Source organism: Orbicella faveolata, unplaced genomic scaffold (assembly GCF_042242905.1).
Source record: "Orbicella faveolata isolate gen_17 unplaced genomic scaffold, um_ofav_v1 contig_26, whole genome shotgun sequence".
NCBI classification, from domain to species: domain Eukaryota; kingdom Metazoa; phylum Cnidaria; class Anthozoa; order Scleractinia; family Merulinidae; genus Orbicella; species Orbicella faveolata.
This window is the reverse complement of record NW_028301554.1, coordinates 15491077-15519068: the sequence shown is the minus strand read 5'-3', so window position 1 is coordinate 15519068 and position 27992 is coordinate 15491077. Positions and strand designations below refer to the sequence as shown.

Sequence of the window (27992 nt, the reverse complement as noted above, 5' to 3'; positions counted from 1 at the left end):
AGAAATGTCTACGATACTTCTTTGTATAATTCATGTACGCCTCTAAACAAAAGATCTGAACTTGTAACGAAATGCAGGCATGAGAATAAGTTCTATGCAGCTGATCAGAATCAGGATCGCTCCACATGCCCTCCACGAGTCAGGTTAAATTTTGTTCAACTGTCGCTATGGGCACAGTCTGATGATCGCTTTACATGTATGTGTGAAACTCGAGTAACTGTAGTTTCCATCTCAATTTGTAAGTCACAATATAAGATTTATTTTGATTTTGAGTAATCAAACCTCAACTTTTAGTGGCCCTACTCTGTGTTAAATCATCATATTTGATGACTGTGCATCTGTCAGTTTGTAGCCCTGGACTTAACCATTTGTGTACATGTACTTAAAATATGCATAACATTTTTGTGGTTATGTCAATTGTGGTTTCTACAAGAAAGGAGTCCACAGTACTGTAACTTATGAACAGACATCAGTAATTTTGTATCAACAGTTTGCGATAGTAGAAAACCTCACCTTTTTTATAGTTTCAGTACAAACAGCATCTATTTCTCCATATTCCCTGTCTCCCCTAAACAGTTTTATTTTACAGTAAGGATCACTAAACAAAAGATAACAAATCAAAACAAATAAGTCTTAAGATGAAAAAGTACACAGATACTACAGTACATATGAAAATTACATATTATTTTAAGTGACATTCATAAAAATACTTGAATTAAAGTGAGTAATAAATTAATATTAATTTACTGTCATGAATAGAAACTGGAATTTATTGTCAATATGATGAACATTTAGTTATGAAAATAGTCTACAACAGTTTATGGCAGATCATTTTGCCACTGAGGATAGACTACCTGACTGAGTATAAACTATGCAGATTCATGTACTTATAATTACTAAAATTCACTTGACAACAATATTAATCTTACCTACTAGTTACAATATTATAGGTGGAATGCTCACTTATGATTCCCCTTTTTTGCAAGTCTGTGATCTTGTGATCTTGTGATTAATTTTGTAAGCTATAATTCAATTTTAGGCACAGAGGAAGTGGCATTCCACAGAAAAAATTTCCAGACTCAAAGGTCAACTACTTTAAAAAATAGTAATGTTTTTAAAATAGTTATAATTAACAATTAAATTGTGAGCTTGAGATTTCTATGAGGTTATAGTTGATGAGGCCAACAACCTCCAGCCCCTGCATTCTAATGGCCAATAGTATACGAGTAGCTCAGCCAATCAGATTGCAGCATTTGCATTAGTATCCTAGTAGAATTCTACTAACTTCATTTAGAAGAAATCAAGGACAATCATTCCATATGTAGTATAATAGATTATAGAAAACTTTATTAACTTGATAAAGCTACTTTACTAACAGAATCAATTGAGCGTGAACATCCTTTAGTCGCTTGAGACATACAGTTGCAAATTAGTTAAATCACAAGTAATGTCCAATAACAGTACATATTGCAAAGTCTGGACCAGTCAGGAAACCAATCAAAATGCTTCTCTACATTGTTGACCAGTTTGCCATGTGATAACAATAAGTACAGTATGTCACTGAATGGCGTTATACAATACAGAAATGAAAATGTCAGTGATAACAATATTGAGTGAATAATTCTTCCCATACATGTATATTGCTAGGTTCAAAAACTAAGAAGCCTTTTCGTTATTTTGTTCTCATATAAAGAATTTATTTCAAGTGGTCAATTCAGTCAATTCACGCGAGCATTTGTAAGCTTATATGTAGATTAGGTCTTTAACACATACAATTGTAAATTTTATTTAATATTTGCTGTGACCATGCTCAACACAAACCCACGTTAAACTGTCTGGATTTTACGTTCAAACTTAGAGCTTATAACCGTTACATGGTGGGAAAGCGTAATACTTCTGCCAAAGTCAATCAGAGAATCCAATCCAATCAAATTTCTATTGAAGTGAGACGCGATACTAGCGTCGCAAAAATTCAAATAATTTGCCCGAACAAGCATACAGACAAATAACCGGATCGACGAAAATGTTAAGCTATGCCCTACCTCAGCCCAAAAATGTCCTTCTTGGCCAATTCAACACCCTCAAGAACGACTACCCGCACAATTTTTACTGATGGATTCTATAATAAACAAACAGACTGGCATTATGACAGTCCGGATTCAAGAAACAACGTAGTTGACGAGCGACGAACGACAACAAACAACATCTGCAAAACGTTACTGTTCAATAACATACTCACTCGTGAAGGTTTTAGACCATGAACGACGTAATTGGTTCTCGGGGGCAAATCCATGGACTCTATAACCACGATAAATACAATACTACACTTCTGAGGTAATGGCGGCCATTTTATCCCTTCGTGTTCCAGAACCAGACCTCACGCGGTATTTAGTGTCGAGCAGAGGAGAACCAATCAAGGCGGACACCATCGACGTTGCGTATTTACACATATCCTACGTGATTCTACGTTTTCTTTTATGGAATATTACGTAAGAATAATTAAGCTATAGTTGTAGATGACTTCACAGTTCTTTTCTGACACGCATGTAAATATTATGGTCGCCTTAGCGATGACGGAAAATGGCAGCATTGGCCGACTTAAGTTATAGTCAGTATGAAGGTAAGCTTAAGCTTTCATCGACGAACTGAATTTTTTTTTTACCATCGTCTCTATTTATTTTCAACACTTCTGTTCGGAATTTTTACTTCTTACTTATGTTGTAGTTAAAGCTTACCGTCCCATCCCCTTCACCTACATGGATTAACGACTCAAAATATTAAAATCTTGTGAAGTGCCCAAAAATGAAGGGGAGGGAAGGGTGGGGGCCAGGTTAGAGGTGCTAGGGGGGGGGGGTAGGAGAGGTGAGAGGTGGAAGCCAAAGTGGAGATAATTTGTGATAAAGACGTCACACATTTTTTATTGGGTTCTCAAACGAAGTACATCAGTCCGGAATATCCCGATAAATTAGGACATCTGTGATGTCACGAAACTCACGTTTCAACCAATGAGAATGCGTGTTTTGATTGGAGTGTTGTTTTTCACAACAAACCAAGAGATTCAAGATGGCGGACAAAAAGAGTCGCGAATACTTTCCAATGCCATGAATGCGGACCTTCAGGAGGTATATATTTATCGCGAATTGAGTTAAATACTGTCCAAATTATAAAATAAAAGGAAAGTTTGTGTTCGCGTTCCATGTCAGACAATTCTGCCCAGGTAACGATTATCCTCGGACCGAAGGAAGCACCACAGAACGCAATGCGGGTCACGTTTGACGAGCTGCTGTCATCATTCTTTGGAAAGAGACCGTACAATCGGTAAGCATCTTTACTCTGCATTTTTCTAAGCACAGAAATGATCGATATGAGAATTGAGGCTTTCCTCTTATCTAGGGATTATCGGGCCGAAATCGACAGCACGCGCGTGTTCTTATATTCCAGCAACGATAAATTGTAGATGTCCAAAATGTTATACGTTCTCCCACTACCAAAATGGCCGCTTGTTCTTCTTCTCAACGTTTGGTCGCAAAAAGTCCTGGATAATGCTGGCCAGACTCTATGCGAGACTGGAAACAACATATTTTCTTGGTCCGCATGGAAGGTCCGCCATTTTCCCTGCTAACAATAACCTCATGACGTCATGACTGTCCTAATTTATCGGGATATTCCGGACTGTACATGAGTCAATCAACAAACTTCTTGAGACAATTTATTCCTGACTGAGCTGGTCAAATGGAAAATAAACATTTTTGGCTACTGCTCTCAAACTAATCAGGTGATGCTGAGTTAACATGCATTAGTAAAAATATCACTCTTTTCACATGATATCATTCCTCTTTTAGAGGCCTTCTGATTGGAAAATAGAGGTTTCCTGGTGAAAATGGAGGGTGCTGTTGATTCAGCCATGCCGTCCAACTTGGCTGTTCAATTCTTGAACTGAAACTGTCAAAGTCAGGCAAACTTCTGGCACTGTGGAGATTGTATTTCAAAGTTAGGGAGTCTTTCATTTCTGGTCATGTAGAAATTTTTTTAGTCCTATAACTTATGACAATGTTGACTGAGGATGATGATGTTGGTGCTGATTGCAAAGAGCAATATTGTTTTGACTGACAAAATTTTATCACTTTGATGACAACAATATTATGGTGAATAGCAATAGTAATTGGACTGAGTGGAGTACAATTCAGAGAGTAACCATGCGAGTAATTTCAAAATTGGACGACCACAAAGCGTGAGGCCGATTTGAAATTACGAGCACGATTACTCCCTGAATTGTATGACACGAGGTCCAATTACTAATTAATCATATCTATAACAAATTTCAGAATTAAAGATGTCTTTTGAGAACTAGTTTTGAGCGAATTCCATCTGTAGCGCTTTTCATAAGCTTTGATAACTGTAGAAAACATTGTGAAGGAAGCCTTTAAAGCGCACGTAATTGACGTGCGAATCACGTGGGTATCCATTACAGGTATCCAATCACAAAAGGTTCAAATTGGATACCTGTAATTGGACACCCACGTGATCGCGCACTGATTAAGTGACAAATAGGTGTGCAGAGAACCAATCACGATCAAGAATTTTGTTATAGATATGATTATGGTGATAATTATCATGATGTGACCAATTTACTAGAAAACTAATGAGTTAATGCTTAAGGCTCAAATTTTGACATGCACAACACTTAAACTTTATGCAGAGAAAGACTAAGCTTGAGTCAAACTGCTAATCCAAACTATGACTCGTGTTTTAAATGATTTAGCACAATGGGTTATGTGGGTTAAAGTGCAAGTGAAGATGCTCTGTACCAAAAAAATCTAGTTTCATTAGGCAGGGGCATTTCGTTATCTGAAAAGGATATTATGTGAATTTGTTCATCTCGGAGTTCCTCTTGTGGGATTTCCCGCCTTGCAACAGCATATGAGGGTATACTATAGTGCCCAGATAGTTGTGGTGGCTGTAAAATTTAAAAGGAGTGGAACAAAAGTAGAGTAAAACTGTTGCATTTCTTGTGATGAAATATTAACAATTTCTAGCTGAAATAAAAAAAGGAATAATATGATGACATGAAGTTGTCAAAACGTCTTGCTACTTTACTTACATTAATTTTCTTGCATAAATCTTCTTCTTTGTGTTTTAATGTTTTATTGATAGAAGTCACCAGAATGCACATTGATCATTTCATGTATGGTAGAGTCAACCCACCACGGAAGCAGTTTTTACATTCATAGTCATCTGATAATTAACATTTCAAAATTGGGAGTGTTGTTCTAGGATTGTAGAACAGATTAAGTGATCTAGATACCATGCTGAGTGCTATACCTCCAATACAGTGACTTAACTTCAATTATTGAAGTTAAGTCACTGTATCACTTTCATACAAAATATATTTAATTTACTTTTTGAAGTAATCATTTACCTGATGGTAAGTGTTGAATAAGTCCACTTCAGCCCTACTACTTCCACTGTTGTGCAGAGTCGGTAGCTGCCATGACTCCAGTATATTTCCACTCTGCAACTCAAACAATTCATTCACTAAAGTAGGGGTGCTGGGAACACATTGAGCTTGTCCAATGCTGTCTGGAGGACATGGCTCTTCATCAACTTGACAGGCTGAAGATGTCATGTCATTTCCCAAAATGGCAGGGAGCCTTGCCAGAAAAGAAGAGTAAAAAAGAAAGATAAATTAACCACATGCAACATACCTGGTTGGACCATGTATAAAACCTACCACCATTTAAGTCCCATGATGAAATGCAGTTTATGATTCAAAATTACAACAGATTAACTATCACAATCACCAGTGGCACTAAAATTAGGGGTACCTGGTACCAAAAAGCTACTATTTCACTTTTCACTGATGGGCTGAAATGTCATGTTTTGTAACTTTCACAACGTTAGGATAACAAATGAGATTATTCATTTTTGTGCAGTGGAACGCCCTTTAATTCAAGTTTAATGCCCACTTTAAATAGAAACTAAAACACGAACTTATACATGTATAGAGATCAAAGAGATGAGTTAACTCTTTTACCAGTTAAATTCAGCCTGCTTTCTTTTTAACTGTGCAACATGGGCAGTCACATCAAAACCATAGTGATTGCGACTTGTGGAGAGTGTGTTTTTGTAATGCCTTCGCTTTCTTTTCTTCAGTTTTGAAGGATGTGGAAGATATCCCTTCAAAGGAACAGAGGTAGTTGGTTTTTCATGGCCACACTGCTCAGAAGTTCTTGCCACAACTTTGCTACAAACCTAAACCACAAAATATACAGCTTATTAATACAAGAGACACATGATGACCTGCAAGCTAAGCTGGGTTCACTGCCAGCAGTCTAGATATACTGACAAAATCTTGGGGGATTCCCATATATAAAAAAGGATGGGGGTGCTCTTTATACCTTTTAGGGGTTAGAAAGTGGTTTTTATACCTCTTAGGCGTTCAACCTCATAAGGTCCACAGCGAGAGCTTTTGCAGTACCTTTTAGGGTAAGGAGCCAAAAAGAAATATGACAGGAGATAATGTATTGCCTTAAAATTGATACCTCTTAGGCGTGGAAAAATTTTAAGCCACGCTCACAAACAGGTTCTTGGTAGCTCTTAGGGAGTCTTTTTCAAGATTTCTGATGAGCACCCCCGTCCTTTATATAAGGGAGTTCCCCCAGGCACAAAATTTGCGAACTATATATTCTGTTAGTGATAAAATACATGCCCCCTCACCCTAAAAAAAGCTGCTATTTGGGTTAGTGTGAGCAGCAGACCAGTATAAACTCAAACCAATACTGTCAAGGGTGCTTGCCAATGTCTGAGAGGAACATTTCATTAGAAATGACTGGTAGTGTTTCTTTTAACCAAGTCAACAAGTGTTCAATTGGCCATTTTTTTTTCCAAGTCATTGTTCGGTATTGAAAGAAGACTGGCAATGGTAGGAATGGATGAAAGGTACATAATTTTTCCATGACACACAATTAAAACCCACATGTAAGAACTTAGAGGTTTAAGAACCTGCGGGCAAAAACTTGCCATTTTAATACCCAAAAATGTAAGAACCTTTTTAGCCAAGTAAGATCAAGCAGGTTCCTAAATGTGGGTTATGATAAACATTTCGACCAAGGAGTGTGACTTCGAGATTGCAAATTTATATTATGAGAAAATACTAAGCTTAATACAGTTGTGAATAAATGCTGTATATTCAAGGACCAAACCCAAGTTTATTTATTTTTCTGGTAATCAACAACGATATCTCCTTCATAGAAATTAAGAACCTAATTAAGAACCTACTTGGCCTAAATTGCCAATAACTACACCAAAATACAAGAACCTATTTTGCCAGACTTCAAAAAATGCAGGTTCTTGCTTGCAGGTTTTTACTATACTTATCCTCATTGTAATGAGTGTATCTTACCCCAACTGGCATATCATGTCCACTTCTTTTATGTTCCCTGGCAAGAAGAAATATTGTTGCCACAGAAGTTGGCATATTAAATAATTGAGTTATTTTTTTGTTAAAAAAAATACCTCTTAGTCGGCGCGTCGGGTATGTTATGGACGGGTCAATGGATGAGTGAGTGAGTGAGAGATGTATGTATGTCACACCAATCAGATTGGATCTACTATAAACAGCCAATCAAATTTCTTGTTGTAAAGCTAAATGGTATGTGAGAAGATCTGATCCCGATAGAGTTCAGAACAGCCATATTTATTCTTCTATACAAGAGGAGGAAGTATTCATATATTGGGTTTACTTGGCTGAGGATTTTAGTTAGGAACGAGATGAGCCTTGAGGTTTGAGACAGTTCGTGAGTTAGTAGTATGCAAATGCATGGGATATTTTCATTTTTAGTTACAAAGGTAACTTGATACTTTTGTTTTTCACAAGGAGTAAATTCAATTAGAGGTCACGAATCGTCGCTTCTAGCTGTTCTTAGGACATGTTTTAGAGGAGACGAGACTATTTAGATTTGAAACAGTTCTAACGTTTACAATAGTAAGTGCGGGTAAGGATTGTTTTGTTCTTGTTGCATGCAAATATAACGAGATATTTTCATTTTTTAGTTACAAAGTGTAATTTGACACTCTTGTTTTTCACAAGGGAGTAAATTCAATAGGCCCTTTGCAGCTAAGCCATCACGTGACCCACTTTTCATAAAATTATGGGTTATAACTTAACAAATGCCAGAAATGGAAAAAGCATGTCGAAAATATCAAAATGGCCACGTTTGAGACCCCCATCTTTAAGGAATGAGATTTTATGACAGTCTGAATTTTTAAAAGAATAAGAAGATTTGTACGGAAAACGTTGTTGGAGAGCGAGGTCTTGCTCTCCAGCAACATTTTCCATACAAATCCTCTTAATTTTCCGAAAATTCAATTAAACTGTGATATAAACTTGCTCTTTAATGCCAGGGGCCTCAAACTTGGCCATTTTGGTATTTTCGATGCGCTCTTTCCATTTCTGGCATTCTTCAAGTTATAGCCCATAATATAAAAATTTTCTCGGAAAATGTGGTCACGTGACCCCAGCTGCAAAGGGCCTATTAGAGCTGATGAATCGTCACCACTCTTTCCCTCGAGATGTTTGCTATCTTAGTAACAAATGGTAACTTAACAATTTTGTTTTTTGTATGGGAGTAAATTCAATTAGACCTGACAAGTTATCAGGTATTGTTTCCAGGATAAGACAGAAAAAGAAGCTTTCATTTCTGGACGGTTTTTATGTCTCTGCAGTAGCAGTTTAATAATTTATTTAATGACATTCATTTCAGTCCGATATTTTTAAAAGTAAAAAGTATAAAAACTGTTCAAATGTTCTTTGAAGACTGCGTGACACCAAGTTAAAGTGCAATTTAATTAGATCAGAATTTCCACGTGTCAGGAGAGGTTTTTTTTCTCTTATTTTCTATTTTCGGTGAAGTTGTGTTTCTAGGAAGACAACTTCGGTGAACTTCGGTTTTCAGTGAAGTTCTAAGATATGAACTCAATTAATTGACCTTGCTCCCAATGTGTGGTTTCATAGCTCAGTTGGTAGAGCATCACACCGGCATCGCGGAGGTCACGGGTTCGAATCCCGTTGAAGCCCTGATTTTTTCAGGCTTCTTCTTTCCAATTGCTTAAATTGGAAAATTAACTGCGATGATCATTCTTCACTTTCAGAAAATAAGATGGTATCTACATTAATCTGGAGACATGTCAGATTACTGTAGTTTGTTCAGTCAAACATTTTATGGCTCACTATTTAGCTATCTTACCATGACCGATGTAACATCGCATGTACATCATAAATTCCCAGTTTCTTTGTTGCTGTACATCGCAACCAAAAACACTTGTCAAATTAACCAAATCATTACTGTAAACAGCTCCAAGAATGCTCCTATCTCCAACACTTCACACACAAAAAAATAACTCTTGCACGCCTTGCGTGCCTATGTTTTAATTAAAGAGGAAGGGGAAAAAACTTTGGTTTTCAGTTTTCATTTTAATTTTGATAATTTAAAGGGTGGGAAGTCTATTGAATGTTTTCATGAATTCCATCATAAACTTACAGGTATCTCATGTAAGTTCTCAACTTTCCTTTTAATTGTAATAAAATTGTCCCTACAGAAAAAGAATATTCATTACCTATTCAGATCGTTGGTTGATAGCAGTAAATTTTCCTCAATGGCGTCAAAGTCCACGGATTTTTCGTGCCTCCTTACAGTTTGCGAGCTCCTGATAAAAACGTTCGTACCACAATGTTGTAAGATTGATAAAGCTATATTTTTTAGACGTCATCAAAGATTTTCCAACCGTGTCTTCAGATGCAGAAATTTTCGGTTACAACAAAATCACCTTGCAGAGGGAATAAGTGACCAGTTCACTTCACCTTTTACTAATTCGTCGTTTTCGTAGCCGTGCATTCCCGTTTGAAGAGGTAAAGTTTCATCCCTGATCCACTTTCGATCATATGGAAAGGTATTTTCGTCGTACGTATCACTCGCCGGAAACGGTGTGCCATATATTTTCGCGCCCTTTTTCCCCCGCCAAGGGCTACCCGCGCTTTGCTGGGCGGGGAATGGGGGGAAGGAATTGCGATAAAACTGATTAAAGCGGTTTTTGGTCTACTTTCTTTTTTATCTTCTATCTCTTGATATTCATCGTAGTTGACTTAACCCACCCATGAATGCAGACCCCAGAAGATATCGAGTCTCGTCATATTTGGTAGGACTTGGTAACATCATACAAGGAAGCAATTAGCGAACCACGTGGGCATTCTGCCGTCAAAGACTTCATTTTATTTGGTGGCTCCTAAAAGAGCCTTTTGTGTGTTTTAGAAACTCAGCGATCACTCGTTAGTATCTGTTCGTCTTTTGCTGTACTTCTTCGGGGGCTTCTTTAGCAGAACAGCGTGAATATTCGGCAACACGCCGGAGTTTGGAAAGATAACTTTTGGCAACAGCTGATTCAGCTCCTCGTCGCTTCGCACGGCGAGCTGAATGCTGCGGGGGTTTATCCGCCTTCTTCTGCTTTCCCGGGCCACGTTTCCGCTCAATTCGAGTATTTCAGCGACCAAATACTCGAGAACTGCCGCCAAGTAAACTGGGGCACCCGCCGCAATGTGTTCAGTATACTTCCTCTGGCGTAGAAACTTGTGTACACGGCTCACTGGAAACTGCAATCCTGCTCTTGAAGAGCGACTTCTTTTGCTGAGGGTGAACTTTTTCTTTCCTTTCCCTCCAATAGGTTTACTGGGAGACTTACTCTGGGAATACGCCATTCTTTCGTCTCAAATCTAAATTAATGTTCCTAGATCCAAGCAGTTTAGAATGATACAAACTACAATATTCTGCGCTTTCGTGAAATTTATAGTGTCGGGTAGGATCCATTTCGTCCAATAGAAAAGCAACTTACTTTGGTGGAAATGTACGTGCTGTTTCCTCCAAGGTTCGCATCAAACAGCTAATACGAATTACTTAGGTAAAACGTCAGTTTTGAGTCAGTTTTCTGTCAAAAATCAACATACGTATATTTCAGTTATAAAGTAAGAGTAAATCTTAGTTTTTTTTTTCTTCAGTGTTTTATAAGACTAAAGGAGAAAGGAAAAGCCCAGAAAACCGTACTAAAATGTTGCGTGACCACAATTTTGCGAAGAGCCTGGATGCTGCGCATGCCCTAAAGGACATCTTGCATAACCGATAACGAAACCCACAGAAACGTCGACTAAAACTCAACAGGACTTGAATTGCGCTCGCTGTTAAACCAAGAAATCACAGGCAAGGGCTCAAATGATCAGAATAGGAACTCTTTCCAGGGCTCTAGGGAGACCTGTGAGTATTTTTAAGTGTATTTGGAATTATACTATTTCGTAGAAAATCGGCATCAAAGTGGGAAATGTTTGACAGAAGTTGAAATCCGTGCGCGTGTCTGTTTACGGTCTCTAAACTCACGAAATAGCGCATCCAATTTGTGAAAGCAAATACTAGAGATGTAACGTTCCAGTGCAATTTACATTCAATCTGATACTACAAACCCGCACAGAAATTTAAAGCTGATCCTTTGGTTCAAAAGGGATGATAAGGAAGGCCCATTTACACGGGCATGTTTTGGTGCATTTTTTGTCCCAACTCAATAATAAACAATTATTGGATGAGGTTTTTGTGATATCCGGGATAATCAAGGTCGAGGTAAGTGTTATCAGTTGAAGCCGAAGGCAGAGGCTAATAATACTAACCGAGACCTTGATTATTTGAGATGTCACAAAAACCGAATCTAATAATTGTTTTATTATACATTGTTTTAAAGAAAATAACGACAAATGCATTATCGCACAGAACGCAGTTGGAAATCATGCATTGTACGCATAACCTACAGATTATTCGCTAATCTGTAGGTTGTGCTGTTCCCCAGAATTAACTGTAGGCTTTTAGCTAATGAGAAGACAGGGTCTCTACAAAGTATAATAACATAAGTTATTGTATTGTATGGCTACATGTAGCTCTGAGTGGGTAAGATGATCGAAATCTTGCGCTGTGATTGGCTATCCAAGCGGGCAAGATGGCACTATCTTGCCTACTTGGGATTATGTGCTGTGTCCTGCAAGAAAAATTTATTCTTTATCCCATATAATAAATCCTTTATTGACCAAGGTTGTTGGGTCAAGATGGCTGAATATTGGACTCTTTCTTTTATTGCTTGGTTATGGACCTTCACTCTAACTCAGTCCATAAGCATGCATAATTTAAAGAACTTAGCCAATATCCAGCCATTTTGACCTCACGCTTGGTCAATAACCCATTATTATTACCTTCTACTGGCTGGCAAAAATTGATGTGAGTTGATTGTCCCCCAAAACTCAAATGACTGAATGAGTGATGCATTGAGTTCTGATTAACTTTGTGCAATTTTTGGTTAATTGTCATAAAATAGCTCAGAGTCAAGCTTAATTGATCAAGTTATTTAGTAGGGTGGGGGAGAAATCAGCTTGCAAAGAGAAAGCACATGTCTATATGTATGTCAAATCTACCTGTTGACATTTCTTTTCTAACAATAACATAGGGAAGCTCTTTGCGATGTCTAATCTCTGGCAGATGTGCATCCACTCTAGTTGTTGCTGAACATGATAACAGCTCTGTAGGTCCTATAACTCTGAGTGCCATCACAGCGGCTAATAAACTTGGTGGTGATGTATCGGCACTGGTTGCTGGAACCAGCTGTGGCAAGGTTAGTAACTGTGGAGGGGCTGGGTGCACACTGACAGGAGGTAGCCTAGAGACGGAGAGATTGGTGGAAGTAGGTTTTAAAACTACATACATGTAAGTGAATGAAAGTAGTGAACTTTTTTTTAACATACATGTACATTGTAACATGTAGGTGATGAGAGGGGAGAATGGGAAAAGGGTTAATCTGTGATATTGTAGGTCAGTTTGGAACTGATCTCAAGGAGTAAGAACCACTAATGAAGGAACAGGACCTGGACAGGATAAAAAATGGCTGGGAGGTGAGAAGTTAGATCCCATTTCTCCCTTCTCCTTAACCCCACTGTGTTCAGTACTTGTGGACCACGGAAAAATGGCTAAACTGATTGTCCATGAAAGAGACGACATTCCTGTAGTTTAAGTGCCCACGGTGAATATGGGTGCCCATGAAAAAAGATAAATAAAGACTTGAGTTCCTTAAACTACAAGTGAATGTAAATGTCATTTATGCTTGGGGTTAATTATTCTTATCATATATAGTAATATCCACTTAGTTTTGCTAGTTTTGTTACAGTATTATCATTATTAATAATAATAATTACGTGTATTTCTTATTTTTGTACATTTAGTTTTATTGTCATCATCATATTGTAATTAGTTTTTACAATTTACTGACTAATTTTGGTGTCCCCAATGAGCAGCAGTGCTAAATCTTATTGACACATTAATAAAGTTATTATTTAATATATACTGTAAGTTATTAAGTTATTAAATTTTTCTGTAGCTAGAATATATAAAAGGAGGAAACCTTGTTACTAGTAATTTTCATCATTTGATTTATCTGGTTCCAGACCTTTAATTGACTGTTATAGTGAGCTGTCTGTAGCAAACTTAATGTCCAACTTTGTTAATTAGGTAGTTGAAGAACTGAGCAAGGTCGAGGGACTGAGTAAGATTCTTGTAGCTGAGCATGAAGCTTACAAAGGATTCTTACCAGGTAATCAAGAAAATCTAATTGTCACGCATTTTACTTTTTAGGGGGAGTAACATTTTGAGAATGTTGCAGTAATTATCCATAAATGGCACAAGCTACCTGGGAAAATGTGAGATCTCTCCAGGGTTCTTCCAAAAATTTGAAGTAGACGGAGAATGTTTTGTAGTAGGCAGCACTGAGCATTTTCAGGAACCCAAACAAAAAAGAGATGGACCTATCAATTTTTTTTTTTTTTCAGACACATAGACAGCATTTATTTAATGCCAAAGTCACTATTTACTTTACTGAACACCATACAGTACCGGTCAAAGGGATTGTAGCACCTACACATGCATAAAATGCGTGTAGTCTGCACGTAGTATTCGTGGACGGTACATGTAAGGTGCATGTAATTACACACGTGTAAAATTTACTGATCTGGTAGTTACATGCATTTGCGTGTAATTTTATGCAAATGTGTGTATTTTAATTGGAGCAAGAAACCTTTGTTATTCATACACGCAGTTGCATGTATTTTGCAAAACAAAAAGCCACTACGAACTTGTATTTGAAACACACGACTTTCAATGTTCACAACAAAAAGTAAATTTAAAAGCCGACAAGCACTGCTAAATTACTGGACTAGCTCGAGCACCTATCAAACAAATACTCTTTCTTAATCTGTAGCAGTACGCACTTCTGCTTAACATCAAAGCTTAATTCTTAAAGATCTCTGAGCTTTCATTTACCTTAAAACACGTATGACATACGTCGCAACGTAATGTTTACCCATGCAAGAAATGTCATTTTGAACTCCTGTTCCTTCGATAACAATGAAATAGGGATTCAAACAGAAACTCGCGGATTCTCTCTTAATCTTAAACAGCGAAAAATCGAAAAAAAATTTAACAAAATCTAAGCAAATTTGTTAATTTTCAATTCATCAGATTCGTGTGTAAACCTGCAATGTTTACACCCGGTTCGTTTGATTATTTGGCTTAAATTACAGTACATTTCACTCAGACTACCGTGGGTTAAGTCTGGTTGACAGATCGTTGCATGTCTGTATATGTATTCGCGTATAGAATGAAATGAAGCAGTAACTAATTTCAAAACAACTCTCACACTGCACAGGATTTCGCCTGGGGTAGATTTTGGTCACATCCTAGGCAACGTGTTTCAAGAAACAGATCAAATTTCATTTTTATCTTGTTTTCAGATAGAGAACATTCGCTTCTGAGCTATTAATGACGAATCTTCAAAGGCTTTTTAAACTTAAAGAAGGATAACTGATGTTTAAAAATTAACTGAAAATCTCAAGCAAAATATTGTGTTTTGCTGTTATTTCATGTCCGTCAAGCCTCAGTTCGTCAGTCGCTGGCGCCCTTGTTGTTTCTCACGAAAAGAAAAAAACACAACGGGAAAAGCTTTTGAACACCGGTTAACTCCAAACGCTTTGGAGTACAAAATATTTTTAATGAATCTTCGGATTGATTTAAAGTACACTGATTCGTGTAATTTAAAAATGAAAGCGGCATTGTATTTTTATGTTCTGTTATCTCAGTGAATTCTAGCTTAAGCATGCCTGTGCTCCGCTGGTGCCACTTGTTGAAACTACAACGGAAAAATACTTTTACTGTAAAGTGGTAAGCCAGTTTAAGGATACTTGTCAATTCTATCGGAAATGTTTGACGACCAGAAGCAAGAAGGCGAAAGACTAAACTGTATCGCTGTGCAGTCCAGTATGGTAAATGTTACTCGGTAAATGTTACTCGGTAAATGTTTCATTTTCATTACACGCACTTTTAATACTTCGTTCTTATTACATGCACTTAGTGAGTTCCAGTTGAAAGACTGTGAGTAATTTTACACACAATATCACGTTTACTGCATGTAGTTACACGCGTGTAATTACATGCATTTTCGTGTATTTGTGTGTAAGGTTCGTGTAAGGTGCGTGAACACTGTGTGAAATGTGCGTGTAGTACACACGCTTAACGCGCGTGTAATGCTGCAGTCCCTTTGACCGGTACTGTAAGTCCTAACTAGAAGTTAATCACATGGTTTTAGTTGTCACAATGAGATGGCATTTTTTAAGTGATAGACATGTAGTCAGTGGGTTCGAAATTACAAAATCCTTAAGTCGCTTTATGGAGACTTTGATCATACACTAACAAATGTAAGTGCAGTTAAAGGGACAAAAATGTTATCAAAAATGATATCCTCACATGTGAGATATCATTTTTGTCAATTTGTTATCACTTGGTATACCACTAACTTCATGTATTCATCCACTAAATAAACTGCTATTTAGTGGACGAATATCTAGAATTCAAGCTACTCTATCCACTGGATGGTTATTTACATGAAGCCAGTGGATAGCATTATCCATCCACCAGGACCAGTAGTCAAACCTGCAGTGTCTACATGTGTGACCTTTGGCTCACCCTTAAGATGCAGAAGACTCAAGAGAGTTACAAATGTATATTTACAATCATGTAACTACAGTTTAAGTGTGACAAACCTTGTGCATGGAACAGGATGAGTTTTATCAGTGAGGGGAGAATTACACTGCAGAAATTCTTTCTTGCTCATTGGCTTATTTTCATGGTCAATTAGCAGACAGACTCATGAATTTATAATTAATGCGATGCATCAACAAGCGAGAGTGGACAATTTGACAATTATTTTGTTATCGTAAAAAAAAATTGATGTCAGTTTTTCTTTAGTCTGTCCTGCTATTGACAATGAATGTCAAAGTAGTCTGCAGATCCACTTGGCTATCACCTCAGCGGATCCAGAGCTACAGTACTTTGGCAATGTTATGGTAAAATTTATGATCAATAACAGGACGGACGCATGAAAACCTGACATCAATTTGTGAAATTGTGTAGAATTTAAGATATAGCTTGTAATACAGTTCTAATCTAAAACTCAATTTTTGCTTTGGACAGAGGTACTAGCTCCACTGATTGTTGGAACCCAAAAGCAATTCAACTTCTCTCACATAACTGCTGGTTCAACAGCTATGGGAAAGGTACTGTACTTAATATTTTTTCTTTATTTAACCTTACTAGTTCCTCAAAGTTATCAGACAGTAAACTACCAGTACATATATGTGTAGTGAGCTTTTTGAACTATCTTTCTCTATCTTTGTTTTTACAATGTTACAAACGGAAGGTTATGTTATTTCAAGTAAAACTCACTTTGTTTATAACCAAATTATGGACCTTCTTGTAGAATGTGCTTCCTCGTGTAGCTGCACTTTTGGATGTTGCACCTCTGCAGGATGTCATAGAGATTCAGTCAGAGGATACATTTGTCAGGACAATTTATGCAGGTGACAAAAGAACTGATTAGAATATAATTTTTGCATGAGTTATGAGATTTTGATTTTATATCACAAATTTATGAATACATGTACCTAGATGAGAATAGGCTTCCTGATAATAACCAGTGGGAAGTATGGTTTTGGTTTCATGGAGAACCTAAGAGAGGATGCAACTTAACTGCTTGGGTACTAAATAGTTATAATAAAAGTAAGCCAAACAGCCTGGTCAAGTTCATTTACTGAGTGCAAGTTTTGGTGGGAAAAAAGCTTCTTATCAAGATTTTACAATCTTGGACAAAATTTCAAGACACAAGCATCAAATGAATTTAAGCATCAATTGATGTTTGGAAAGCTTCAAATGATTGCTCATTTTCTTGTCTTGTTTCTTACGACAAGTTCTGTTCAGGATTGTACTAAGTAGTTTTTGTGTTCAAAAGCCATCTCACAAGGCTACAGATAGCCTTTGTAAAGGGTGTGCTTGTTAAGGGTACAGGGATCGGGAAGGCAAAACAAGCAAATGAGCCTATGGCCCATGGCATTGGAAAGTTATGGGCCATTTACAAAAATTTTGGACCATTAAGGTAAATAAATGGGCCACAAAAAAAAATTTGACAAACAATACGTAGTTCTTGATTGCTATTGTTTTACACTTTTTACCGGACTTCAAGCTTGATTTAAGTGTGCAGTCACAGAATATAGCTAATACAAATTTTATAACCTTTCACTGAGGTTAAACTATACATACTGAACTGGAACTGATTGAACTTAACACATGGAGTAGTCTGACTTCAACATCACTCAGACATGCTCAGTTTTTGATTTAGAGATACAAGTAAAGTTGCATTTACAATTGAAGGGGTGAGTGCAAAACCATGCTAAGTGACGATTTGGGTGAAAAAAAAATTTTTGCAAAAGGGCTTGAATTTTTGCTTGTGGTCTTCAATGTAATAGAAAAACATGGTGCTGTGTTTTTCCCACTGGTTTTTGCTTCGTTTATAAAGACACCGCTAGGAAAACCAAGTGGTTTTTTTGCATACGCACTATCTCGAAAATGAAGCGAAGCTTAGCGGAAAAACCACGGGACATTGCTAAACATACCTAAACAAAACTGCATGTGAAATTTGGAGCGTTTTCGACAAAGTTCACTTTTGATTAAAATACTAACGCCCTTGTCCCGCCGAGGCCTTCAAATAAACGAAGCTGGGCCTTTGTTATGATAAACAGAGCCGATCCTTTGTTATAATAACAAAGCCAAGCCTTTCTTATAAGTCAAAGTCTCGCCTCGGTTTATCATAACAAAGGATCGGCCCGCCGCGACTGCAAGGACTTTGATTTCACTTAGAAAGCAGCAAAATGTCAATTTCACGCAACGTATAAGCTCAAAAATGTTGATTTTAGGTCAAAAAAGGTTTAAATGTTGATTTCACGTTAACACATGATGGCAAGGAGGTTGATTTCTCTTAGAAACCAGCAAAATGTCAATTTTGTGCAACGTATAAGCTCAATGATGTTGATTTCAGGTCTAAATAGGTTTATATGTTGATTTCACGTTAACGCGTGACGGCAAGGATGTTGATTTCACTCAGAAACCAGCTAAATGTCAATTTCACGCAGCGCATAAGCTCAATGATCTCGATTTCAGGTCTAAATAGGTTAAAATGTTGATTTCACGTTAACATGTGACGGCAAGGATGTTGGTTTCACTTAGAAACCAGCAAAATGTCAATTTCACGCAGCGCATAAGCTCAATGATCTCGATTTCAGGTCTAAATAGGTTAAAATGTTGATTTCACGTTAACGCATGACGGCAAGGATGTTGGTTTCACTTAGAAACCAGCAAAATGTCAATTTCACGCAGCACATAAGCTCAGTGATGTTGATTTCAGGTCTAAATAGGTTAAAATGATGATTTCACGTTAACACATGACGGCAAGGATGTTGGTTTCACTTAGAAACCAGCAAAAGTCAATTTCACGCAGCGCATAAGCTCAATGATCTTGATTTCAGGTCTAAATAGGTTAAAATGTTGATTTCACATTAACGCTTGACGGCAAGGATGTTAGTTTCACTTAGAAATCAGCAAAATGGTAATTTCCCGCAACTTATAAGCTCAATGATGTTGATTTCACGTGAAAACGTGCCATAAATAGGGCTGACAGATTAACAGATTAACCCTTCTGCACAACGTACGGGTCTCCATACATCTGCATGTCCACTGATCCCAGAAGCTCACAACGCTACAAATCATGCCGATTTGAAATAAAATCAACGCAACCTGGATCACAGATCTATGTTACGATCAATCGCTACTTGTTGGCCATTATTATGTTTAAACAATCTAGTTACCAGTTCGAGAAACGTCCACAGAACGTGATCGCAATGCATGCCGGGAAGGGTCTTTACACCTCGTGTGCGGGAAACATGGTGGTCGATACAAGACAAATTTTATAAGTCTAAAACCAGTTCTCGCTTACCAAACTTTGATGCTAGCAACGCTTGGCAATTGGGCCACGACTCACCAGAGGGTATTTTTCTTGGGCAAGAACTGCTCTTGGACTTTGCTGCCTTACTCGATCTGACTTCGAATGCTGATAACACGATTACGGTATATCAGCTGCCTTCGAAGTTTCAGAACACATTTTGATTCTTTAAAACGTGCTGATGACTTATGGGTTTATCGAGTCTTTATGATGCCTCTCAACCACCAGGCAGGCATACAAGGTACTTTTAAACAATGCTTAAGATATTAGTTGACAGAGGTCTAATGCGGCACATCTCTTTTTAAATTGTTGGATGTTAGTTTGGCGCTCGATCGATTCACATGTTGTGTTCACGTCACAATAACCAATGTAAACAATCTGTTCCCAGATTTCCACTCTATATATGCTGTGAGATTTGATTTTGACTTCATACACTATAAACAGTCTGCCTGTTTGCTGTTCAACAAATAAACTCCTAAAGACATGGCTAGGAAAAGCCAAGTATTTTTGCATACGTTATAACTCGAAAACGAAGCAAAAACCAGCGACAGAAATACAGGGCCGCGTTTTTCTATTACTTTGAAGACCACATGCAAAAATTCAAGCCCTTTCATGAAAATTTTTTTTTCACCTAAATCGTCACTTAGCATGGTTTTGCACTCACCCCTTCAATTTAAAACTTGAGTTATGTATGAACTGTACATAACACACCTGTAGCTCTCTAACAGTTAATGAAACGTTAACCAAAAATGTTGTTGGTCCTCAGAACTAGACAGCTTGGAAGCTTCGTCTTGGTCGTTGTTTTCAGGATCACAATTATTGTTGTGGGGGACTCCATGTTCATAGTACAAAACGGCAGCAATCTCTGAGACATTTCCAATTTTGAAACTTTTGCTTTTGGAAGCATATTTGGCTAATTACAGCATGCAAAACATATTCAAATCAGCCAATTCTATCATTGAAAACAGAAAGCACATGGATTGAGCAAAAGCCTCATTTGTGGGTAGAGTCAGAGTAAGGGATCTGGGGATGAAAACAAAATGGACGCTTTTATAACGTCAATTAAAGAGCATAGGCATTGTGATTTCTTGCGTGTTTATTCATGATTACACTGAAAATTTCACAAATGAAAATCATTTCCACAAAATAGCGGTTTCACGGCTAGGTTGCATCGCAGGCCATGGTGGGTACTATATAGTGCGTCATTTCGTAGCTTTATGCACCATATGCGCGTGGCACATGGCCTTCCCAATCCCTGAGGGTGTGAAGGTTTTGGACACTAAGTAAAATAAATCATCTATAATTGTTGTCATCCTTGAAACAGATAGCATTTGACAGCATGGTGATTACCCTATTGCTGTAATTATTTTTTCCAGGCAATGCTGTTATGACTTGTAAATGTAATGATAACATAAAGATATTCACTGTCAGAGGGACGGCTTTTGAGGCTGCAAAGACATCTGGTGGTGGAGCTGCCAGTGAAAATGGTAAAGGAATTAAGGATATAGTATAGTACATAACTTTTGTTGTGTGAAATGCACAAATGATTAGTACCCTGAACTCCAGTTAGTGGCAGCCCAAGTGGTTTTAGGATTGGCACTATCTCTGACAATGATCTTGATACTGGCAAACTGTTAGGGCAAGGCTCCAAGCTGGGACCATTTTGGTCACCAAGAGTGAGTGAAAGGAAATAAGGTGACTAAAATGACATAAAAGTCCCCAATTTGGTGAGCTGTTTTCAATACCAAAGAAATTAAAAATTAGACTACCATATATGTGCAAAACTACTTATGTTCAGTTTCTTTGAATTTGTAATTGCCTCTCTTGACTTTGCATCAAAATACATATATGAAGAATCGCAATGTTCCAGTTTGATTACGATCTTGGCACCCTGTTGATTTTTTTTGTACCCTAGTCAAGAATGGATTATGGGACCCCCCAAGGCAAATTCCTGGTAAGAACACTGATTTGTTATAACTTTATTTGTGATTATTCTCTGCCTCACAGCACCAGCAGCAGAAACCGGTAATGATCTGTCATCATGGGTCGGGGAAGAGCTGAATGTCAGTGACAGACCAGAGTTAACAAGTGCCAAAGTGGTTGTGTCTGGAGGTGTGACAATGAGATCTATATTAAAGACCTAGAAAGTACAACTTCACTCTCGTCATTGCATGTCATACAGCTGTACACTGGTCTGTTCTGTTCCATTCTATTCTGCCCTCCTCTTTTCTCTTCTCTACCCTTCTCTTCTCTCATTTTCTTTTTTGTGAGATAATGCAATATTATCGCATAATCTCATATAGTCACCGTGCATGTTGACGGTTTGAGGACTCTATGAAACCTGAGAATCTCTCCCTTAATGAGAGTTAATAGTCAATGAAGATAGTGAAGACTGGAGACAAAGTGGGATTGTCACATTTACAAAATGGCAACTTGGGCAACCCAACTTGCAGTGTTGTGGTGATCTCAAACCCTTTGGTGTGCAGTGTTTGTGTTTTTCACGCTAAGGTGTTCAGTGAAATAAAGTTATTTGCAATGAAAAGCGTTGCGATGTGTTCTTTTCGTGGAAAATTTCTGAAAGTTGTGCAGTTTTTTGAATTTGAATTGCCTGGTTAGCAGGTTAAATGAATGGAAACAGAAGTCACATTTAACATGAGAATGTTTACATGAATGTAAATGATTATGCTATTTGAGTCCCCTGTGGTCTGAGTTCATTGACAGTAAATTGAAATTAACAAACAGAACTTAGCATTGATGCAGAGCCCAAATTATGAAATTTTGCAAACCAAAGCAAATTTCCCTTTGGGTGAGCGAGAAGATTTTCATGAACGCAAATCGGATGGGAGCTTTAAAATTGCTTACAGGCCAAAATTTAAGCTTGTTCTTTTGTTTATGTTTTGAATTCGTGCTGAGTTAACATCAAAACATGACATAACATTCATCCAAATGTATCTCACAGAATTTTTTTTTTTCAAGAAAAATAAATATATTCCGTAACTTCTTTGGTCTACTTGGTAATGGTCACCTTCAAAGTTCAAGGGATTTTCCGTGTCAAATTCCTTCATTGTCCTAGGTCACGTTGCATGTAGTTCGCCTGTCTTGATCACGGTTTGTTCTTCCTCAGGGATTTCTGAGCAAAAGAGAAGCTGCTCACAATCTATTGAGGACATTAAGTTCAACAATGTTTAGCTGCTTTCATGGAGTCTAGGAACCTCTAGAAGAATGATCTTGTAGATGGGATGTTCCAGGACTGCGGACTTGGTTTTTAGCCTGTCTCTCTTGTTTGGGTTTACTTCGAGTATGCAACCAAAGGGCCACAAGTTTTCTACAACGAGTACCATGTCTCCAGTTTCAAAGTAACTCCTTTATCTTTGTAGTGATTGCCTTCTCACTTATAGCAGTTGAACTCCCAGACACTGACTTTTAAAAACAAACTCCAACCGAGTGGAATAAAACTAAGCATAAGCTCACAAGTACGCATTGCGGACCTATTTTTTTCTTTCCTTCTCTTCTCTTCTCTTCTCTTCTCTTTGCTTTGCTTCTGTTATAGTGTATTGTTAATTGTATTATATTTTAGCATATACCACACAAGTGAATAGTGGTTTTCGCACACTCTGATTGGTAAACTTTGAGGTGATTAGCAAGTACTATTCACCTTCAAGCAGCCGGGGCGAGAAATTTTAAAATTTCTGACCGCTTGTCACACATAAAATAAAGTTTTGGTCCGCTATTTATTCAGCTGGTGTGGTATATACTACACTATATACTATATTATATAGTGTTTATTACTATACTATATAGTGTTGGTGAAAGTGATGGATATTTACCTCCACTTCGGTGAATAATTGTTAACTATTAATGCACAGTGTAGTATATGAATGTAATAATACCTAAATTATTTAATATAATTATATGCTCTATTCTGTTTCATTCCATCACATTCTATTTTGTTTGGTGTAATTTTAACAAACAAGAACATGACTAATTAGTTGTACATTACCATGTACAATTTAGTGGTACAGTGGCATTTTGAATAATGATTTTCATTATTATCTCCATAATAGGGAGAGGATTGAAAAGTGGAGATAATTTCGAACTACTTTATAAGCTTGCTGAAAAGTTCAATGCTGCAGGTAAGAGGAAAATTGAAGAATTTTAAGAGCTGGAATTTTTTAGAAAGTCCATGGAATTGTAAGCACCCACCCAGTGTCTGGGAGGTCATGTGGGTTCAAATCTTGTCTGGGACTCAGATTTTTCCTCTGTCCCAATTTTATGATATGATAAAGATACGTTGTTGTCCTAAAATTCTACATTAATATTTAACTCTGATGTGAGTTAAATCCTTGATCTTGAACACACCAGCAAGGCGCTTCCTTGTTCACTTGCTTCCAAGTAATTGCACAAATTTTATCCAGCACATATCACCTGTATTAATCTGTAAAGTTGTATTACCTTGGTTATTTATTTTATTTCATAGTTGTAGTCAAATGACAATATGGTGCAAATCTACTATTGCCCTCGATATAACAAAATCTGAATTAACTTGGAAAAATAAGAACCTGTTATCTTGCAAAGAACTTAGAAGAAAGTAATACAGGTGCAGTGTATGGGTTATGAATAATGTTAAAGGTAATGGATAAGTCTGCCCAACCCTCCAATATCTACAAAAAGTAATCCAGTTCAAGATATTTTGCTTGTAAACATTCATGTACAAAAGACAAAAACAAGAATTCTGTGAGAGACAACCATTTTCTCAGGCCTGTGGGCATGACTCTGGTACAGTACGTGAAGTTGTTATTCTTTACAGTGGGTGCCTCAAGAGCAGCTGTGGATGCTGGATTTGTACCAAATGACATGCAGGTTGGACAGACAGGCAAGATGGTGGCTCCTGTAAGTTCATTAGGCTACAGAGAAAATCCAACAGCTGAGTTAAAGTTATTAAGTGTAAATTCTGGGAGAAATGTTTACCCTTGCTCACCATAGAGTCTCCAGTAGCTCAGTGGTTAGAGCATTCGACTAGATCACAAAGGGTCGTGGGTTTAAATCCCATTCTGGGACTCACATTTTTTCCGAGTATACATTTCTCCCAGAATTTGCACTTAATCATGTTGTCGTTGTTTCTCCGTGAGGTAAAGTTAGCATGAAATGACTCAATTTTGATTCAAGAAAAGAAAACACTGGAGCTGTAAATTCTCTGTTATAGTAAACAAACTTTTTAATGTTTTGTGACCTCACTGACTCATTCGCATTCACATGAATTTCGTTCATATTTGGTATCAGTGATTGCGTTGTTAGTGAAAATATCCATAACCCTTCCATAGAAAGGTTTCTTAATTAAACCCACACCCCACCCTGTGGAAATTGCCATTTAGATTAAATTAATGTTGGTTTTCAAAACCCCCTCATACCCCCTGGAATTTCCCATTTACAGGTATCTTTATACTTATTTTGGTTTACAACCACCCCACCCCCCCCCCCCCCCCTCCCCCTTCCTCCACCTTAGAATTTCCATAACCTTCCTTGGGATGGGTATGGATATTTACCAGAGATGCACATTAGGAGAACCCTTGTTTGCTGTTCCAGTTCTTTGAACCTGCATTCCTGTATGATGTCTGTATAACTGCAGTTTTATTCCTTTAGCTGGGTTTTAAAATGTCAAAAGTAACCTGTGTACAGCCACCTATTCTTGTCAAGAAAAATCAGAGATGGGTCCTCTTTCTATTTCCTGTTGGCAAATTGAGTACACTACTGCTAAGTGTATGAGAACGGTTTCCATTTTTCCTTGTTGTTTACACTGTATTTCCTCGATAACTAACTTCTTTGAAGTTATTTCTCTGAATCTTTTTTTCCCAGGAACTCTACATAGCAGTGGGTATTTCTGGTGCCATCCAGCATTTAGCTGGCATGAAAGACAGCAAGGTGGGTTGCAGCATGGGGTAGCATTTAATTCATATTTCGAAAGGAACTCTGTGGGACACCACTTGAGATCTTCCAAACTAAGATCATTATTTTGAAGATTTCCAAAGATTTCCCCTGCATTATCATTATTGTAATGTCATTTACTGTATGCTTTTCCATCTCGGGAACTGAATTAACTTACACCATAATCATTATGTTTTTTTTTTGGGGGGGGGGGGGGGAAGGAGGGTTAAGAAAGTAGATTCTCTTACTTCATGATTCACTCTAGGCTGGGGTTATACTGTATGTCAATTTTTTGGGGAGGCACAGTGGCTTCATGGTTAGTGTGCTCGACTCCAGATTGAGCAGTCCAGGCCTGAGCCCTGGCTGAGGACATTGTGTTTTGTTCTTGGGCAATACACCTTACCGTCACAGTGCCTTTTCCCACCCAGGTGTATAACTGGGTATCGGCGAATGTAATGCTGGGGATAACCCTGTGATGGACTAGCATCCCATCCAGGGGGGGAGAAGAAGAAAAAATTTGTACTCCTAGTCGCTTCATAGTTAGAGAATAAATTCTTATTACCTCCATGTCTGGTCTTTGTATCAAAATTGCGAGGAAAAATTAGACACTGTTCAAATATTGTTAAAAGCTTAGCCATTAACTGACATTATCATTCATCATTCTGTCTTTTATAATTCTTGTTGCAGACTATTGTTGCAATCAATAAGGACCCTGAGGCTCCAATTTTCCAAGGTAAGTTTTCTTAATGGTTTGTTGCTGTATGCATATGTTACTTCAAGTACTGTAATAACGATCTTAACCTCTTATTATTTGTTTAGAATTGGCTTTAAATCAAATGCCTCCTTTATGTAGTATGCACCAAGCACCTCACTGCTTGTCACATTTGTTGCATACAAAAATAGTTACTCTTGAAGGTTCTTTGTGAAATCTTTGGCTTTATTTAAGGTGCTGTTTAGAGTCGACTGTATTCATTACCCAAGTGTAATGCCAAATCGAACAACCTCGAAATCTGTCATGGACAGCTATGGTGCCCAAGTAAGAAAAAAGTGCCTGGATGATAAGCAATAAGAAACAGCTGCAATGCAAACTGGTTGAGAGGGACCCTCAAAGGAATGCAATAATTCGCTCAGACTTACAGCTTACCCTTCCCTCGTCATTTCACCAAGGTTACTCAGGCCCACTTTGTTATACACGGTTCTTCTTCCTCTGTCCATTCCACAGGCTACTTGTTCCTTCTCTGGTCCTAACCTGTCGTGCATGGTTGCCCCCCACCCCCACCCCCACCCCCACCCCACCAATCCCTGCTGTGCAACAGCTATGCCACACATTCTACTATTCTGAAAGAGTGCTCACCTCTTAGCTTGTCCTCTTTGCTTTCTTTCAGTGGCTGATTACGGCTTGGTTGCTGATTTATTTAAAGTAAGTCACAACTGACTATTGTATATATTAAAGGTCTAGCTGCATGTATTTTGTAATTCATGAAGGTATGCCATCAATCAGAATGGGGGATTAGTGTTTAAAAGAAAACATTCGCTGGTGCTTTGATCACCAGTGTCTGAAAATAGAGGATTCAGAAGGCAATAACTAATGCCCACCACGTAATTATATAGAAGGAAAGTTAGCTCGCGGTTTTCATTTGACTGTCGTGAAACCAAAACCAAACCAATTACTCACCAATTAGACTACTAAGCAAATCTCAAACCGTAGTAAAACCAAAACCAAAACCCGACACTCAATTGAAAACCGCTCTATTGAGTAATAAATTGAACAAAGTGTATTCCAAATTGAACTTAAACTCAACTGTGGATCGGGCCCAAGAGGATGATTTGGTGGAGTGACGTGATCACAAATAATTTTGTGTGTTGAAAATTTGTAAATACAGTACAAATATATGTTTAACTAAACCGTATAAAATTCTTCCTTTCTCTTAAGGACAAAATACGCTGTAGCCAGAAAGATACAAAAACAGCACTAGCCGTATGTTCAATGCTAATAACATTTCTGCAAGACGTAGCATGCTTTCAATGCCTGGAGGCTGGCTTCAAAATTACGTTAATACCATCCAGACACCAAGTACATTCGAAAATAGGAATGTCATATGCTATAATCTAGTAATATTTTCAGCCTAAACTCAACAGAAAAATAAGAATTTTCAGCCTCAGGGAGAAAAAACAACATTCTTAAATATAAAATGGGTGTATGTTATTTTCTGAGGAAAGTATATTTTAAAAGTAAAACTTTTTAAAAAATTCCGTCTTCATTCTTACAGGCGGTTCCTGAAATGACAGAGAAGATCTGAGAAGAAAAACTTCATGTAATATTGTGCAGCACAACATTAGCACTGTACAGCCGTGTAAAGACACTGCGTCGATCAATGATACTTAATTTTGCGTCTCGTGAGGGTGAATTGCCTGCTGAAGCTTGGTTTTTGGTTTGATGAATAAATTATCGATTTGGTTCATATTTTTTGTTTGTCTTTGTAACTCGTAGTCACGCGTTTCTCGGCGGGCAGTGGCTGAAGAGGCGCATCCTTGAATTAGTCGCAAAGACTGTCTAGTCTCCTGGGCAGGGTTGTTCCAAAACCGGTTAGCACTAACCCAGGATTAAAAGTTAACCA

General features: G+C 37.7%; 4 protein-coding genes and 1 non-coding gene across 6 annotated transcripts in view; 2 read left to right on the top strand and 3 right to left on the bottom strand.

The window, feature by feature from the left end:
- The window catches only part of LOC110044111 (E3 ubiquitin-protein ligase NEDD4-like), a 30670-nt gene extending 28269 nt beyond the window's left edge, over window positions 1-2401 (bottom strand). For both annotated transcript variants that reach the window (XM_089296178.1, XM_089296179.1), the window contains exons 1-3: window positions 2240-2401; window positions 2043-2119; window positions 514-598 (exon numbers count right to left, since the gene is read on the bottom strand). In XM_089296178.1, coding sequence (XP_089152304.1) covers window positions 514-598; window positions 2043-2119; window positions 2240-2293 — 216 coding nt within the window. In that variant the 5' untranslated portion in view covers window positions 2294-2401. The remainder of the gene's footprint in view (window positions 1-513; window positions 599-2042; window positions 2120-2239) is intronic.
- A 490-nt stretch (window positions 2402-2891) lies between these two features.
- Window positions 2892-10189, bottom strand: LOC149108280 (uncharacterized). Its single transcript, XM_089295261.1, has 8 exons — window positions 10151-10189; window positions 9826-10037; window positions 9616-9705; window positions 7403-7439; window positions 6035-6252; window positions 5420-5651; window positions 4862-4957; window positions 2892-3980 (listed from the first exon to the last, which is right to left on the bottom strand). The coding sequence occupies exons 1-8, from the start codon at window positions 10187-10189 to the stop codon at window positions 3828-3830; spliced, it is 1077 nt and encodes a 358-aa protein (XP_089151387.1). The 3' UTR covers window positions 2892-3827.
- Window positions 9004-9076, top strand: Trnaa-ggc (transfer RNA alanine (anticodon GGC)). The gene has a single exon. It is a non-coding gene; the product is annotated as a tRNA-Ala (tRNA).
- Window positions 10190-10253: 64 nt separating the features above from the next.
- Window positions 10254-10916, bottom strand: LOC149108279 (histone H2A-like). Its single transcript, XM_089296181.1, has one exon. It carries the CDS (start codon window positions 10748-10750, stop codon window positions 10319-10321), a length of 432 nt encoding a protein of 143 aa, XP_089152307.1. The 5' UTR covers window positions 10751-10916; the 3' UTR covers window positions 10254-10318.
- Window positions 10917-11152: 236 nt separating this feature from the next.
- On the top strand, window positions 11153-27836 carry LOC110044112 (electron transfer flavoprotein subunit alpha, mitochondrial-like). Its single transcript, XM_089296180.1, has 13 exons — window positions 11153-11300; window positions 12529-12693; window positions 13584-13665; window positions 16596-16678; window positions 16882-16981; window positions 20829-20939; window positions 21460-21564; window positions 23517-23585; window positions 24260-24342; window positions 25306-25371; window positions 26062-26107; window positions 26760-26794; window positions 27645-27836. Exons 1-13 carry the CDS (start codon window positions 11259-11261, stop codon window positions 27672-27674), a joined length of 1017 nt encoding a protein of 338 aa, XP_089152306.1. The 5' UTR covers window positions 11153-11258; the 3' UTR covers window positions 27675-27836.
- The last annotated feature ends 156 nt before the right edge of the window (window positions 27837-27992 follow it).

Bases quoted from the DNA above. Each gene is read 5' to 3' on its own strand.
- LOC149108280 (XM_089295261.1), bottom strand. From the start codon at position 10,189: ATGACGAGACTCGATATCTTCTGGGGTCTGCATTCATGG. The intron at 10,038-10,150 runs GTGGGTTAAGTC...TTCCCCGCCCAG, and splicing joins TCTGGGGTCTGCATTCATGG to CAAAGCGCGGGTAGCCCTTG. The intron at 4,958-5,419 runs GTAAATGATTAC...TAAATTTTACAG, and splicing joins TATTCAACACTTACCATCAG to CCACCACAACTATCTGGGCA.
- LOC149108279 (XM_089296181.1), bottom strand. From the start codon at position 10,750: ATGGCGTATTCCCAGAGTAAGTCTCCCAGTAAACCTATTGGAGGGAAA.
- LOC110044112 (XM_089296180.1), top strand. From the start codon at position 11,259: ATGATCAGAATAGGAACTCTTTCCAGGGCTCTAGGGAGACCT. The intron at 13,666-16,595 runs GTAATCAAGAAA...TGCTTTGGACAG, and splicing joins TTACAAAGGATTCTTACCAG to AGGTACTAGCTCCACTGATT. The intron at 23,586-24,259 runs GTAAGAGGAAAA...TATTCTTTACAG, and splicing joins TGAAAAGTTCAATGCTGCAG to TGGGTGCCTCAAGAGCAGCT.